At 39.8% G+C, this 13,103-nt stretch overlaps 1 protein-coding gene across 1 annotated transcript in view; it reads right to left on the bottom strand.

The window, feature by feature from the left end:
* Positions 1 to 13,103, bottom strand: part of cfap92 (cilia and flagella associated protein 92 (putative)) — a 59,597-nt gene that overhangs the window by 22,033 nt on the left and 24,461 nt on the right. The window contains exons 8-9 of the mRNA XM_048606717.1: positions 8,456 to 8,599; positions 209 to 393 (exon numbers count right to left, since the gene is read on the bottom strand). Of these exons, the coding sequence (XP_048462674.1) occupies positions 209 to 393; positions 8,456 to 8,599 (329 nt within the window). The remainder of the gene's footprint in view (positions 1 to 208; positions 394 to 8,455; positions 8,600 to 13,103) is intronic.

Genomic DNA, 13,103 nt, shown 5'->3' with positions numbered 1-13,103 from the left:
AAATTTCACTTCGCATTAAGAATAAGATGGTTCTGTGGTTTAAACCATAAGTTGCCTACAAAGCTGCGGCTTGGTTTATGGTGCTTTTAATAATTTGTTACAGTAAATCCAGTGAAATTCCAACGTGTCTTTCTTTCTGCTGTTAACTCATGCTCAATTTTTAAAAAATGATCAGTCTTTGAGGAGCTAGTTTAACAGTCAAGCTTACCTGTAGCACATGGATTGGTACAGGAGTCGATGGCATGGAGCTGGCTGAAATAATACGAATGACCATTGGATTCAATTCCCTCTCCATTTCCTCAGACATAAGTGAATTATCCACGGATATCGTGAAAATAGCATCCCATATTCCAGGCATTCTGTCATCCATTTTATTTGTGACTGATTTATCTCCTGGTGGTAGAATGAGGCGAATCATTATCAAAAGCATGTAAGTAGGATGAAAGGAGAAGCCGTGAATCACAGTCATTTAGCACTTGCTGTTGCTGAATACTTTCATTTAATTAAAACCATAAAGGTTACAACACAGAAGTAGGCTACTTTACCAATCTGATATTGGCTGTTATTTTTTGCTAGAACAATCCAGGACCAGTATTACTGCCTTTAAGTCTCCTTGTTTGAATTCTGTTAATTTTATTCTTAAGTGTTTTACAGACCAAATTAAATTATCCAATTCTCTGTGCAGTTAAAAGGCTTTAAAAGAAAGCATGTTCAGTTTTGTAACTTTGAATGAAGCTCTTCAGAACAGTGAGCCTATTACTGCCCTATCAGTCTACTTGCCATTATCAGCAAAGTGAAGGAAGGGGTTGGCTACAGTGCTAGCGGCATTTGCAAAGGAATAACTGTTCCACTGAAGCCCAGTTTGGATTCCACACAAACCACGCAGCTCCCGACTTCCGTACAGCTTGGTCCAAACAGGGACGAAAGAGCTAAATGCCAGAACAACCCTTGGCATCATGGCATCAAGGAGCCCTACCAATGCATTGTTGAAGGTTTAATGCAGACACACAGATCATCTGGTTGTCATCATTGGATGAATCTAGGGAGGGAGCATGTTGGTGAACGGCATACCAATGCAGCAATGTGACACCTATAAAACGTGCCAGTTGCCAGACCAAAATGCATAGGAGCAGAAGTGGGCCATTCCACCCATGAGTCTGTTCCACCATTTAATGAGATCATGGCTGATCTGAAAATCCTCAACCCCACTTTCCTGCCATTTTCCAGTAATCCTTGATTCCCTTACTGATTAAAAAGCTGTCCATCTCAGCCTTGAATATACTTAATGACCCACAGCCCTGTGTGATAAAGAATTTCACTGATTAACCACCCTCTGAGAAAACAAATTCATCCTTATCTCTGAATTAAATGCGCAACGCCTTATTCTGAGATTATGCCCTTTGATCATGGATGAACAACCTTTTGGCATATATCCTGTCGTCAAGTCCTCTAAGAATCTTGTACGTTCCAATCATGTCACATTTCATTCTTCTATATTCCAATGAATACAGGTGCATTCTACCCAACCTCTCCTCAAAAGACAGTCCCAACATAACAGTTGGTATCAGCCTAGTGAACCTTCCCTGGACTGCCTCCAATGCCAGTATATCTTACCTTAGATAAGGAGCTCAAAACTGTCCACAGTATTCTAGCTGAGGTTTTAGCAAAACCTCCCTACTTTTACATTCCATTCCTGATGAAATAAAGGCTAATATTCCATCTGTCTTCCCTATTACCCTGAACTTGGATGCTAGCTTTTTGTGATTCATGGATGGAACCCCAAATTCCTCTGTTCCATAGCTTTCTAGAGTTTTTATCCTTCAAATAATATTTAGCTCCTCTATTCTTCCTGCCAATGTCCATAACCTCATATTTCTCTACATCATATTCCATCTGCTGAGTTTTTGCCCACTTACTTGGCCTGTCTATCTCTCTCTGCAGACTCTGTCGGCCTCACCACCTATTTTAGTGTCCTCTGTAAACTGGATATAGTATATTCATTTTCCTCATCCAAGTCATTAATACATATGGTAAATAATTATGGTCCCAGCATTGGTCCTTATGGTACACCACTAGTTACATCCTGAAAATATCCCTCTTAACCCAACTCTGTCTTTCTCCTCGATCCATGAGTCCTTAGTCCCATTAATTTCCCTAGCATTTTTTCTCTAGTGGCAATTATTGCATTTATTTCCTCCCCTCCTTTAAACTCTTGAATATTTAGTAATTCTGGAATGCTATTAGTGTCTCCTACTGTGGAGTTCAATCAAACAAATGACTATTTTGGTCATAGTCCTCATTCCAGTCAAGGGAAGGCCACTGTCAGTCAAGGGGTCCCAGTTCCATGTCAGAAGCATAATCCAACAGCTTTGACGTAGTTAGCTGTCTGCTATAGGTGCTCATCTTCAGACGGTTGGTCTCTATACAGTTTGGGGAGTGTTCAGTAGTCAGTCCTGTAGACCTGGTGTAAGCAGTCAGGGGAATTGTGTATCATTAGTTAGGGAGCTGTAAACACAGCAGTGAGGGGTCTGGTCTGTCACATGTTAGTTGAGGACTGGATGCGTGTGCGCATGAGTGCGTGTGAGTGTACGCATGCGTATGTGCATGTGCATGTGCGTACAGAAAAGATGGTGACAGGGATGGGGGGCAGTGTTCAAGTTCAAAGGAGGAAATTTGGAACAGAATCAGAGGGCATGGAAGGCTACAGGATGGATCATTATTGACTGTGACAGTTTCAGAGGAGTGTAATGGTGTGATGCCATGTGAGACCCCACCAACATTGCTAAATAGTTAGAGGCAATCAGGAATGCACTAGGCAGAGAGCAGGCCGTGCACAAGTCATGGTGAAGTGCATGTACATCTGAGCAGCAACTTTAAAAGGTTAGCATCATAAAGCATGGAAACAGACCCTTCAGTCCAACTAGTCCACATCAACTGTTTTCCCAAACTAAACTAGTCCCACTTGCCTATGTTTGGCTCGTATCCTTCCAAACCCTTTCTATTCATGTATCTGTCCAAATGTCTTTTAAATTTTGTAACTGAGCCTGCATCCACTATTTCCTCTGGCAGTTCATTCCACACTAACCACTCTCTGCATAAAAAAGTTGCCCCTCATGTCTTTTTTAAATCTTTCTCCTCTCACCTCAAAAATATGCCCCCTTAGTTTGGAACCTCCCCCCACCACTGTAGGAAAAAAGACCTTTACAATTCACCTTATCTATGCCCCGCGTGATTTTATAAACCTCTAAAACATCACCCCTCAACTGCCTATGCCTCAGTGAACAGAGTCCCAGCCTATCCAGCGTCTCCTATAAGTCAAATCCTCCATTCCCAGCAACATCCTGGTAAATCTATTCTGAACCCTCTCTAGCTTAATAATATCCTTCCTAAATCAGGGCAACCAGAACTGGACACAATACTCCAGAAGAGGCCTCTGCAATGTCATGTACAACCTCAACATGACATCCCAACTCCTATACTCAAAGGTCTGAGCAATGAAGGCAAGCATGCTAAATGCCTTCTTAACCACCCTGTCTACACATGATTCAAATTTCAAAGAATTATGTACCTGAAACCCTTAGGTCCCCTGAACCACTGTTCTACAACACTACCCTGGGTCCTAGCATTACTTGTATAAGTCCTGCCTTTATTTGTTTCACAAAAATGTGGTATTTCACATTTATCCAAATTAAACACCATCCGCTGCTCCTCAGCGCATTGACCCAATGAATCAAGATCTATTTGTTATCTTAGATAATCTTCTTCACTGTCCACTATACCACCAATTTTGGTGTCATCCACAAACTTACTAACCGTGCCTTCTATACCGTGTACTGACCCTGTGGAACACCACAGGTCACAGGCTTCCAGTCCGAAAAACAACCGTCCCCCACCATCTGTCTCCTACCATCAAGCCAATTTTGTATCCAATTAGCAAGCTCACCCTTAATCCCATGTGATCTAAACTTACTAATTAGTCTACCATGCAGAGCCTTGTCAAAGGCTTTACTAAATTCCAAGTAAACTATATCTACCACTCTGCCCTCAATAGTCTTTTTGGTTACATTGTCAAAAAACTCAATCAAGTTTGTTAGGCACGATTTCCCTCACACAAAATCATGCTGACTACTCCTAATCATTCCTTGCCTCTCCAAATGCACGTACATCCTATCTTTCAGAATCATCCCCAACAACTTACCCACCACCGATGTCACAGATCTGCAGTTTCTAGACTTCTCCTTACGGCCTTTCTTAAATAAAGGCACAAAATTAGCCACACTCCCTCCAGTCCTCTGTCACCTCACCCTTGGTTATAGATGATATCAAATATTTCTGCTGGGGGCCTGCAGTTTCCTCCCTAACTTCCCACAACATCCTGGGATACACTTGATTGGGACCCAGAGATTTATCTACCTTTATGTTTTCTAAGGCCTCCAGTAATTCCTCTTCAAAAATGTGAACTATTTTCAAAACATCAATATTTATTTCCCTGAGTTCTCTAGCCTCCATTTCTTTCTCCACAATAAAAACTGATGTGAATATATTCATTTACTATTTCTTCCATCTTCTGAGGGTCAACACAAAGACAACCTTGTTGATCTCAAGGGGTCCTACTTTCTCTCTAGTTTCTCTTTTGCTCTTAATGTACTTGTAGAATCTCTACAGATTATCCTTAATCTTATCTGCCAAGGCTATCTTATACCCCCCTTTACCTTCCTCATTTCCGTCTGAAGAACGTCCCTATACTCTTTACAGTCAAAGAGATTAATTTGATCGCAATTGTCTTTACCTAATATTTGATTCATTTTTATTCTTGACTAGAATCTCAATATCTTTATTCATTCACTGTTCCCTAATCTTACCAGCCTTACCTTTCACCTCAGCAGGAACATAATGCCTCTGAACTCTCGTTATCACACTTTTGGAAGCCTCCTACTTCTCAGTCATCTCTTTCCCTGCAAACAAGCTACTCCAATCAACTTTTAAAAGTTCTTGTCTCATACCATTAAATTTGCCTTACTCCAATTAAAAACGTTAACTTTTATGGAATGCTTATCTTTTTCCATAACTATTTTAGAACTAATAGAATTATGATCACTAATCCCAAAGTGTTCCCTTACTAATACTTAAGTCACCTGCCCTGCCCTGCCTTATTTCCCAGGAGGAGGTCAAGTTTTGCTCCTTCTCTAGTAGGAATATTTACATATTGATAAAGAAAATTTTATTGAACACATTTAACAGATTCCTCACCATCCTAACCTTTAACTCTGGCAGCCCCAGTCGATGTTTGAAAAATTAAAATCCCCTACTATTACAACCCTATTATTCCTACAAATATCTGAGGTCTATTAAATATTTGTTTCTGAATTTCCCTCTGAATATTTCAAGCCTATAGTACAATCCCATCAAGGTGATCATCTCTTTCTTATTTCTAATTTCAATCCATGTATTTGCACTGGATGATCCCTCAGAAATATCCTCTCTATTACAGTGGAAATGTTTTCTTGAAGTAAAAATGCCACTCTCCTTCCTCTATTGCCTGGCTTTTTATCCTTCCTATAGCATCTAAAACCCGGAACTTGGAGTTGCCAGTCCTGTTCTTCCCCCAGCCAAGTTTCTGTAATAGTTATGATGTCCCAGTTCCATGTTTCAATACATGCCCTGAGTTCATCAGCCTTACTTGTAAGATCCCTTGCATTGAAATAAATGCAGTCTAATTCTTCAGCATTACTTCATTGATTGACTTGCTCTTGTCTGTCTTTTCTAGCTAACTTGCTCTTTCCTGATTCAGAACCATCCTCATCTGTCTTTCTATTTTCACCACTACTTGTGAACACACACCCCCAACATCCTAATAGTTTACAGACTCGCAAAGCAGAATGAGCAAATCTCCTCACCAGGATATTGGTCCCTTTCCAGTTCAGGTGAAACACATTCCTTTTGAACAGGTCTTTTCTATCCCAGAAGAGATCCCAATGATCGAAGAATCTGAATCCCTTCACAACATTACACCACCTCTTCAGTCATTGTTTCATCTGCCCTATCCTTTTATTCCTTCCCTCAGTAGAGTTTGGCACCGGGAGTAAACCAGAGATTACTACTTTTGCGGTTCTGTTTTTTAACCTTCTACCCCCACCTCTTACATTCATTCTGCAAAGCCTTAACGCTTTAACAGGTTCTCCTGTTCAGTAAATAGGCCACTCTTAATGAAGAGTAATTAGAGGGAATATTAGGCCCTACCCAATTTAGTGCACTTAATTATAACAATAAGAAATAACAATACATTACAATAAATCCTAGAAATCGTGGCACTGGAAATAGAGAAAGTGCCACAATCACAATCACTACCATCTTTTTCACATTCCTCCTGTCCCTACTGACTCACTGTGTAACACAGAGACACAGACATTCATTGCATCACAGCACCATGGGATGCTATCAAAAGCATATTAACTCCACTAGAAGTGGTGTCTCACTGCTGTTATTGCTCCTTCCTGTGCACACTGGAATAATGACGGTCTGACCAGCAGAAAATGTGCCTCATTATTTCTACTCTGTTCCACTGAGCATTAATTACACTGTATAAACTGAAGTGTCCTATCCTGAATTTAGATAAACCAAAGGGACAGTTTCTTAAGTTACTCAAGTAGTTAAAACATAATTAAGTTTTATCTGCTATATTTTTTGAACTATACTACCATTTGTTCAGAGTTTGCTAATTAATACCCTCTGCCTGATCTTTTCAGCTAAGATGCAACTAATTATCTATAAACTTTGTTTCTTGGAAGAATGGACAGGGGTATAAAATTGGAAGAAGTTTAGGCTATTAAGGTGCTATCAGAACATAACATCTATCTACCAATACCTCAAAGAGGAGTATACAAACCAAGTGTTCTCCTACTTTTATTCTATTTAGGAAAAGTGATTGTGAAGAGTGTCTCCCCGTCTGGTTGGCTCCAATTGTAAACAGTAGGTGGAAAGGACACCTTCGCTGAGCTGATGGGGTATTTTTCAAATATGTAGGTGGAGCTCCAATGACGTCATCACAGTGTGATCTGCTATTTTAACCAGAGCAGGGAAGCAACAGTAGGAAGACTCATTGGGAACAGCAGTCATGCCAGAAAAAAGCTCAGTGAAGTCAAACGTATGTGTGTTTTTTTAGCACCATTGTGATTCAGGAGTTGCTGGAGTTCTCCTCTGGGCTCCACAAGAAAACACTGGGATTCAGTGGCCCAAGCTTCTTTCTGTGTCCTGGGATTCTCCAACCAGAATACCTACCATGAACATGCAACTGTGCCCTGGGTCCACAGTAGTAATGTTATGTTGTTTAGATTTAACAGCCAAGCAGACATTAACAGACCTGTCACATGTCCCCAAAGTCAAGCAGTTTACTAATGAGGTTCGGCCATTAAGTCAGCTAATGCCAGTCATGATGGACAGGCTGCATGATATATTCTGTTCCCGTCTCAAATTTAAAATTTGGTCCTGTATGTATACTTGCTTAGATATATTTTCTACTTATTTTATGCCAGTTAAATAGTTACCACATTGAGATTAGTCTGGTTCCTTTTAGGTATGTAACATTGCTTTCACAATAGAACTTTTCTCAAGGCAATAACTAAACATTTACATCAAAAGAAAGCCGTCAAGGAGACAGACCAGTTCTGGTACCAGTCTGCAAGCAGTTATTAAAACTTTCCATCCCTACCTCCTGCAGAAGACTTCAAAGTCATGCCGTAAACACAGCCTCCAAATAAGCATCATTAAATCTTTAAAGCAATACTGAAGAATTTAGGAAGTGTAGCATGTGTTGCTAATTAGTCACAGGATGTGGGATAATACTTGTGCATTCTCTTTTATAAAAGTCTGTATTTTTATTCCAGTTCAATGAAAAGAACTCCAGCAGACCATAAAGGCAGGATTTTGACATTGATAGATTTGAAATTAGTGCAATTCAACAAAAATAAAGTGTTCTTCTCCCAATTTTTTTTTGCCAGCTCCAAGGAGCTTGAAGATGCTAGTAATCAAAGGACTAATCAAAGGACTCATTTATGATAGCAATTAGAAATAACATTATAATTGTTATTATAATGCAGGCCCAAAGCTCCCAGTTGCATTTTTTCAAAATCAGTAAGTTAAAAATTAGAAATAATTATTTCATCTTTGGCCTAAAATCATAACTAATATATCCACCATAAACAACACCAGAATTATTCCACTTAATGCACAAATCCTGCAGAGAAAAATAAACATAATAAAATGATTATTAAAAAACAGTAATTTTATTTAGTTAGAAGAAATTGTTTTTCTTCAAAAGAAGGCAATTATAGAAACCAGAGGACAATAAAAGGAGACTGTTGACTGCGTAAAGGTTTAAAGCTACAGGAAAGTTAGAAATTTAGTAACATAACTGTTCTATCCTAGGATCACTGTATGATTATCTGTGTTCACTTACCTGCAAGAAGCAGCCTCATATCCAGCTTTATTGTACCTGAGCTATATTTCTCTGTCACTTTCTTTTTCTGACGTGGTTGCTGGGGTGCTTCCTCATGCAGAATCTTGCTTTTGGACTTGGTTTTTGGTTCAGCTGCAGTGACACCTGGCCATGGTTAGGTTCAGTTAGAATCATGGTATGCTTTACCTAAACTACTTAAGAACAATTTAAAAAAAATCAAACCTTAATCATTTATTAAAGGGAACAATAGAGAAATATACTTCCAGCATTAACTATTACTATTCCTTTCTAGACTGGGGGGAAAATGTGTTGCACTGTTTCTGTGATTCATTTGCATGGTAGAAGAGAGGTGTTATCAATCAGGTTTGGTGAGGATATCCCTCGTTCTCTACGCTCTGATGTTCCTGGATGAATGAGTATCCCAGAATGATAGTGAAACTGGTGCTGACTTGCATTATCCATCTATGATGATCGCACACCATTTGAATGTTGGTGACATGGAAGACTTTCCTGTTCACACATGCTGTTGACTCATCCTGTATAGCCCTGTTAGCTGCATGAACACAGTTCACTGTATACCCAACACAATAGAGACTGACCACTGCTTCAAATTGCAGAGCTCTCTCATTCTGGCAGCTGGCACTGGTCACAAAGATTCACATACATGAGCGATATCCTGTTTGATGCAACTGTAATTCCTAGATTGAAGGATCTGGGCAATGTCCTTAACTTGTGTGAACCTGAAAGGGGAAAATGTTAATGATGGTGAGGATATTGAAAGCCACTGTCACAGTGTGATTACACTGGCCAGTGATATCCTTTTTCTGCAATGCTCCTCAGAAATATCCAAGACATGCCATTCTCTATTGTGTCATTTCCACCAATTGCTCATCCATCCAAAGGAGATATGGATTGTGTTTTTGAACAATTAACAGCAATACAGGCAGCTCAGTGGCTATATCTGAAGGGGACTGGGGGTGTGAAGCGGGAAAAGGATGGGGGTGAGATGGGTAGGTTGAGGGGAAGCTAAGGGGGCAAAGGGGATGGAGATTAGGGCAGTTTTACTCTGATTAACAGAACTGGGTCAACATCTCTGAAAATGAAGAAGGGTCTTTTAACCTGACAGCCTTGGCATAAGGAGAAAGTAGGCCTTCAAAAAATTGAAAGACCCATGTGAACACTATTAAGACAGAGGTTGGATCACCACCTTGAGAAATTCCTAATTTCTGATTCCTATCTCCATGATGAAAATCGGACCCAGTTTGCTACATTTACTATTCATTACTTATCTTGGAAACAGCATAAAGGGTGAACATATTTGAAAAGTACATGAGATACTGTACTTTTTGTTTCATTAATTCATGGGATGTGGGCTTCTCTGGATGGACCCGTATTTCTTGTCCATCCTTTGTTGTTCTTGAGAAGGTGATGGTCAGCTGCCTTCTTGAACCACTTCAGTACATTTAGTTTGGGTACACTCACTATGCTGTACAGGAAATAATTCCAGGATATTGACGCAGTGACATGGATGTAATGGGTAATGTATTTCCAAGTTGGGATGTTGGATAGCTTGAAGGTGATAGTGTTCCCATGTGTTTGCTGCCCTTGTCCTTCTACATAGAGGTGATTGTGGTTTGAAAGGTGCTGTCTAGGGAGTCTTGGGAATCTTCTGCAGTGCATCTAGTAGAGGGTGCACACTTCTGCTACTGAGCATTGGAGGCGGAGGGAGTGAATGTTTGTGGATGTGGTGCCAATTAAGTGTGCTACTTTGTTCTGAATAGTGTTAGGTTTCTTGAGTGTTGTTGGAGCTGCCCCCATCCAGCAAGTGGGGAACATCCCATCACACTCCTGATGTGTGCCTCGTACAGTATAACAGCGCTGGGGAGTCAGGAAGTGAATTACTCCCTGCAAAATTCCTAGCCTCTGACCTGCTCTTGTAGCTCAGAATTCATGTGGCATGTAGTTCAGTTTCTGGTATCCCCCAGGATTTTGACAGTGGGGGAACTGAGTGATGGCAATGCTATTATTTGTCAAAGGGAGATGGTTAGATTTTCTCGTTAGAAACGTTAGTTGCTTGGCAGTTATGTGACATGAATATTACTTGCCACTTATCAGCCCAAGCCTGGATGTTGTCCAGGCTGCATTTGGACATGGACTGCTCCAGTGTTTGAGGAGTTGTGAATGGTGCACAACGTTATGAAAGCATCAGCAAACATCCCCATTTCTAACCTTATGATGGAGGGAGGGCAATTATTGAAGAATTGAGGATGTTCAGACCAAGGACACCATGCTGAGGAACTCCTGCAGCAATGTACTGCTGCTGAAGTGACTGACCTCCAACAACACCACCATCTTCCTTTGTACATCGAACCATTGAAGAGATTACATACCTCCCAATTTCCGTTGACTCCGGTTTTCCTAAATTTCTTTGATGCCACACTCTTAAATGCTGCCTTGGTGTCAAGGGCTGTGGGCTTTCACCTCCTTTTTGGAGTTTAGCTCTTTTATCCTGGAGCTGTATGGTCCTGGTGGAACCCAAACTGAACATGTTACAGCTTATCAAGTGCGGTTTGATAGCACTCTTGAAGTGTCCTTTCATCATTCTACTGCTGATTGAGAGCGAGCTAATGAGGCAATAATCCAGGTTGGATTTATCCTGCCTTTTGTGTACAGGACATTTCCAAGCAAATTTCCACATTGTCAGGTAATAAAATGTGATACAGAAAAATATACGAGATACAGAATGAAACAGCCACATTATGTGGTAGTAAACAAAGACAGAACCAGGATGGTATTGATTATTTAAAAGATAAGACATTTAAAAGTATATTTTATAAACAGATTGCTGGAAGTCTGTTCCAGGCTGTAGCCTATACCTTAGTTTCAGATTGTTCCATAGCTGATCATTCAATGGTCATGGTCAACACCAAAATAATCCTTTATGCTATTGACTTAAAATAAATTTACTGTTTCCTTTAATCTTTATAGGTTCTTTTGTTTAAATTGCTTAAGTCTTTTACCTGTCAAGCTAAGTATTGCTGATACTTGCAAGAACTATAGGAAGAACTCTGAATAGGTTCTGCTCTCTAACTTTGAGCATCAAAAGGCGTGCAACTTTCCTAACTTTAGAGCTTGGGTTTAGGTTTCACATAAATGTAAATTTCAATCAAATGCATACTTCTAACCTTCTATACTATCAAGTAGTAAAATAAGCAAAAGAGAAGACTGACTCCACAAATCAACAAGGTATCAGATTCAATTTTCAAAAGTGAATTAGCTATATTTTTAAAAAAGAGGAAAACAGCAGGGCTATGAGGACCAAACCTATTTCTGTGCCATAAGTCTGTATGATTTGAAGCAGACTCCATACAATGAGAGTAAATTCAATACTCTCCAGTTTTGCTGAAAAAGGACATTTTGTTGGAGATTTCCATCTTGTACCCATCAAGATGCTTGCAATAATACCACTGGAAAGCTGAATAACATTTTATCCTGAATGAGAAGAGACAGCTGACTCATTGGCAAATGGGCTCTAATTGACAGAGGCATTGCCATACAGAGGCATTGCCATATGGAATGCACTAGCTAGATGATGACTGACAATTAACTGCCAAGCTTTGTTTAATTTTGAATCAGGCAGGTTGACACAGTGTGGTGCATTTTCACATACTGGAAGCTACATGAAAAACACAGGACCCTACTTGTTATAGGCAGAATGAGCAATTACTCAATTGCACCCATTTCAGTTTAAGAAAATAAGTTCATCCCTCACAACACTGTTTTGACCGATCAATATCAGCCTGCCTTCCTTAAATTTAAGCAAAACTTGCGAATATTCTAATGAATGCAAGATGAAAACCTTCAACAAGTGTATCTGTTCTGAACAATACTCGAGATCTGTATTTACAAACTATTCTATAGTTTATTCAAGTGGAACCAATCTGTTCACAAACTTGTACTTTTTGATCCCTGAGGTGAGTTTCTGACCATACATTCGCTATATCACTAAGACCGTCTATTTCTACCTCCTCACCTAATTTTACTCCTGCTGTAACCTTCACTGATGTTTTTGTGACTTCCAGTATAGACCATTTCAAGGCAATCCTGGCTGATCTTCCACACTCTTACCCTCGATAAACTTGAGGTTGTCCAAAACTCTGCTGCTCATGTCTTAATTTTCACCAAGTCATGCTCATCCACCATCCTGTTGTTTGGTGACCTACTGTGATTCCTGAAAGAGGCAGCTTAACTTTAAAATTCACATCCTTGTTTACAAATCCACTCATAGTCTGATCCTTCTCTAATTATTAAATTTCCTGCAACTCCATACCCCTCTGAGGACTCTGCACTCTAATTCTGGCCTCTTAAGCATCTCTGATATTAATCCTGTTCACATTAGTGTCCTTTAGTTGCATTGATCTTAAGTTCTGAAATTCCCTCCCTATAACTCACTGGCTCTCTATCTTGATTTCTTCCTTTAAGATATGCCTTAAAACCTACCTCTTTGACCAAACAGGAGCAAATTAAGCCTTACTTAATATCTCCTTAAGTAGCTTGGTGTGATAATCTGTTAAATATCCTTGGGACATTTGATCAGTGTAGAGACCCATATAAGTTGTTGCTTTTGTTGTTCAGGGAACTAAAATTA

This window comes from Rhincodon typus, chromosome 16 (genome assembly GCF_021869965.1).
Source record: "Rhincodon typus isolate 14 chromosome 16, sRhiTyp1.1, whole genome shotgun sequence".
In the NCBI taxonomy this organism is placed as follows: Eukaryota; Metazoa; Chordata; class Chondrichthyes; order Orectolobiformes; family Rhincodontidae; genus Rhincodon; species Rhincodon typus.
This window is presented reverse-complemented; position numbering and strand designations above follow the sequence as displayed.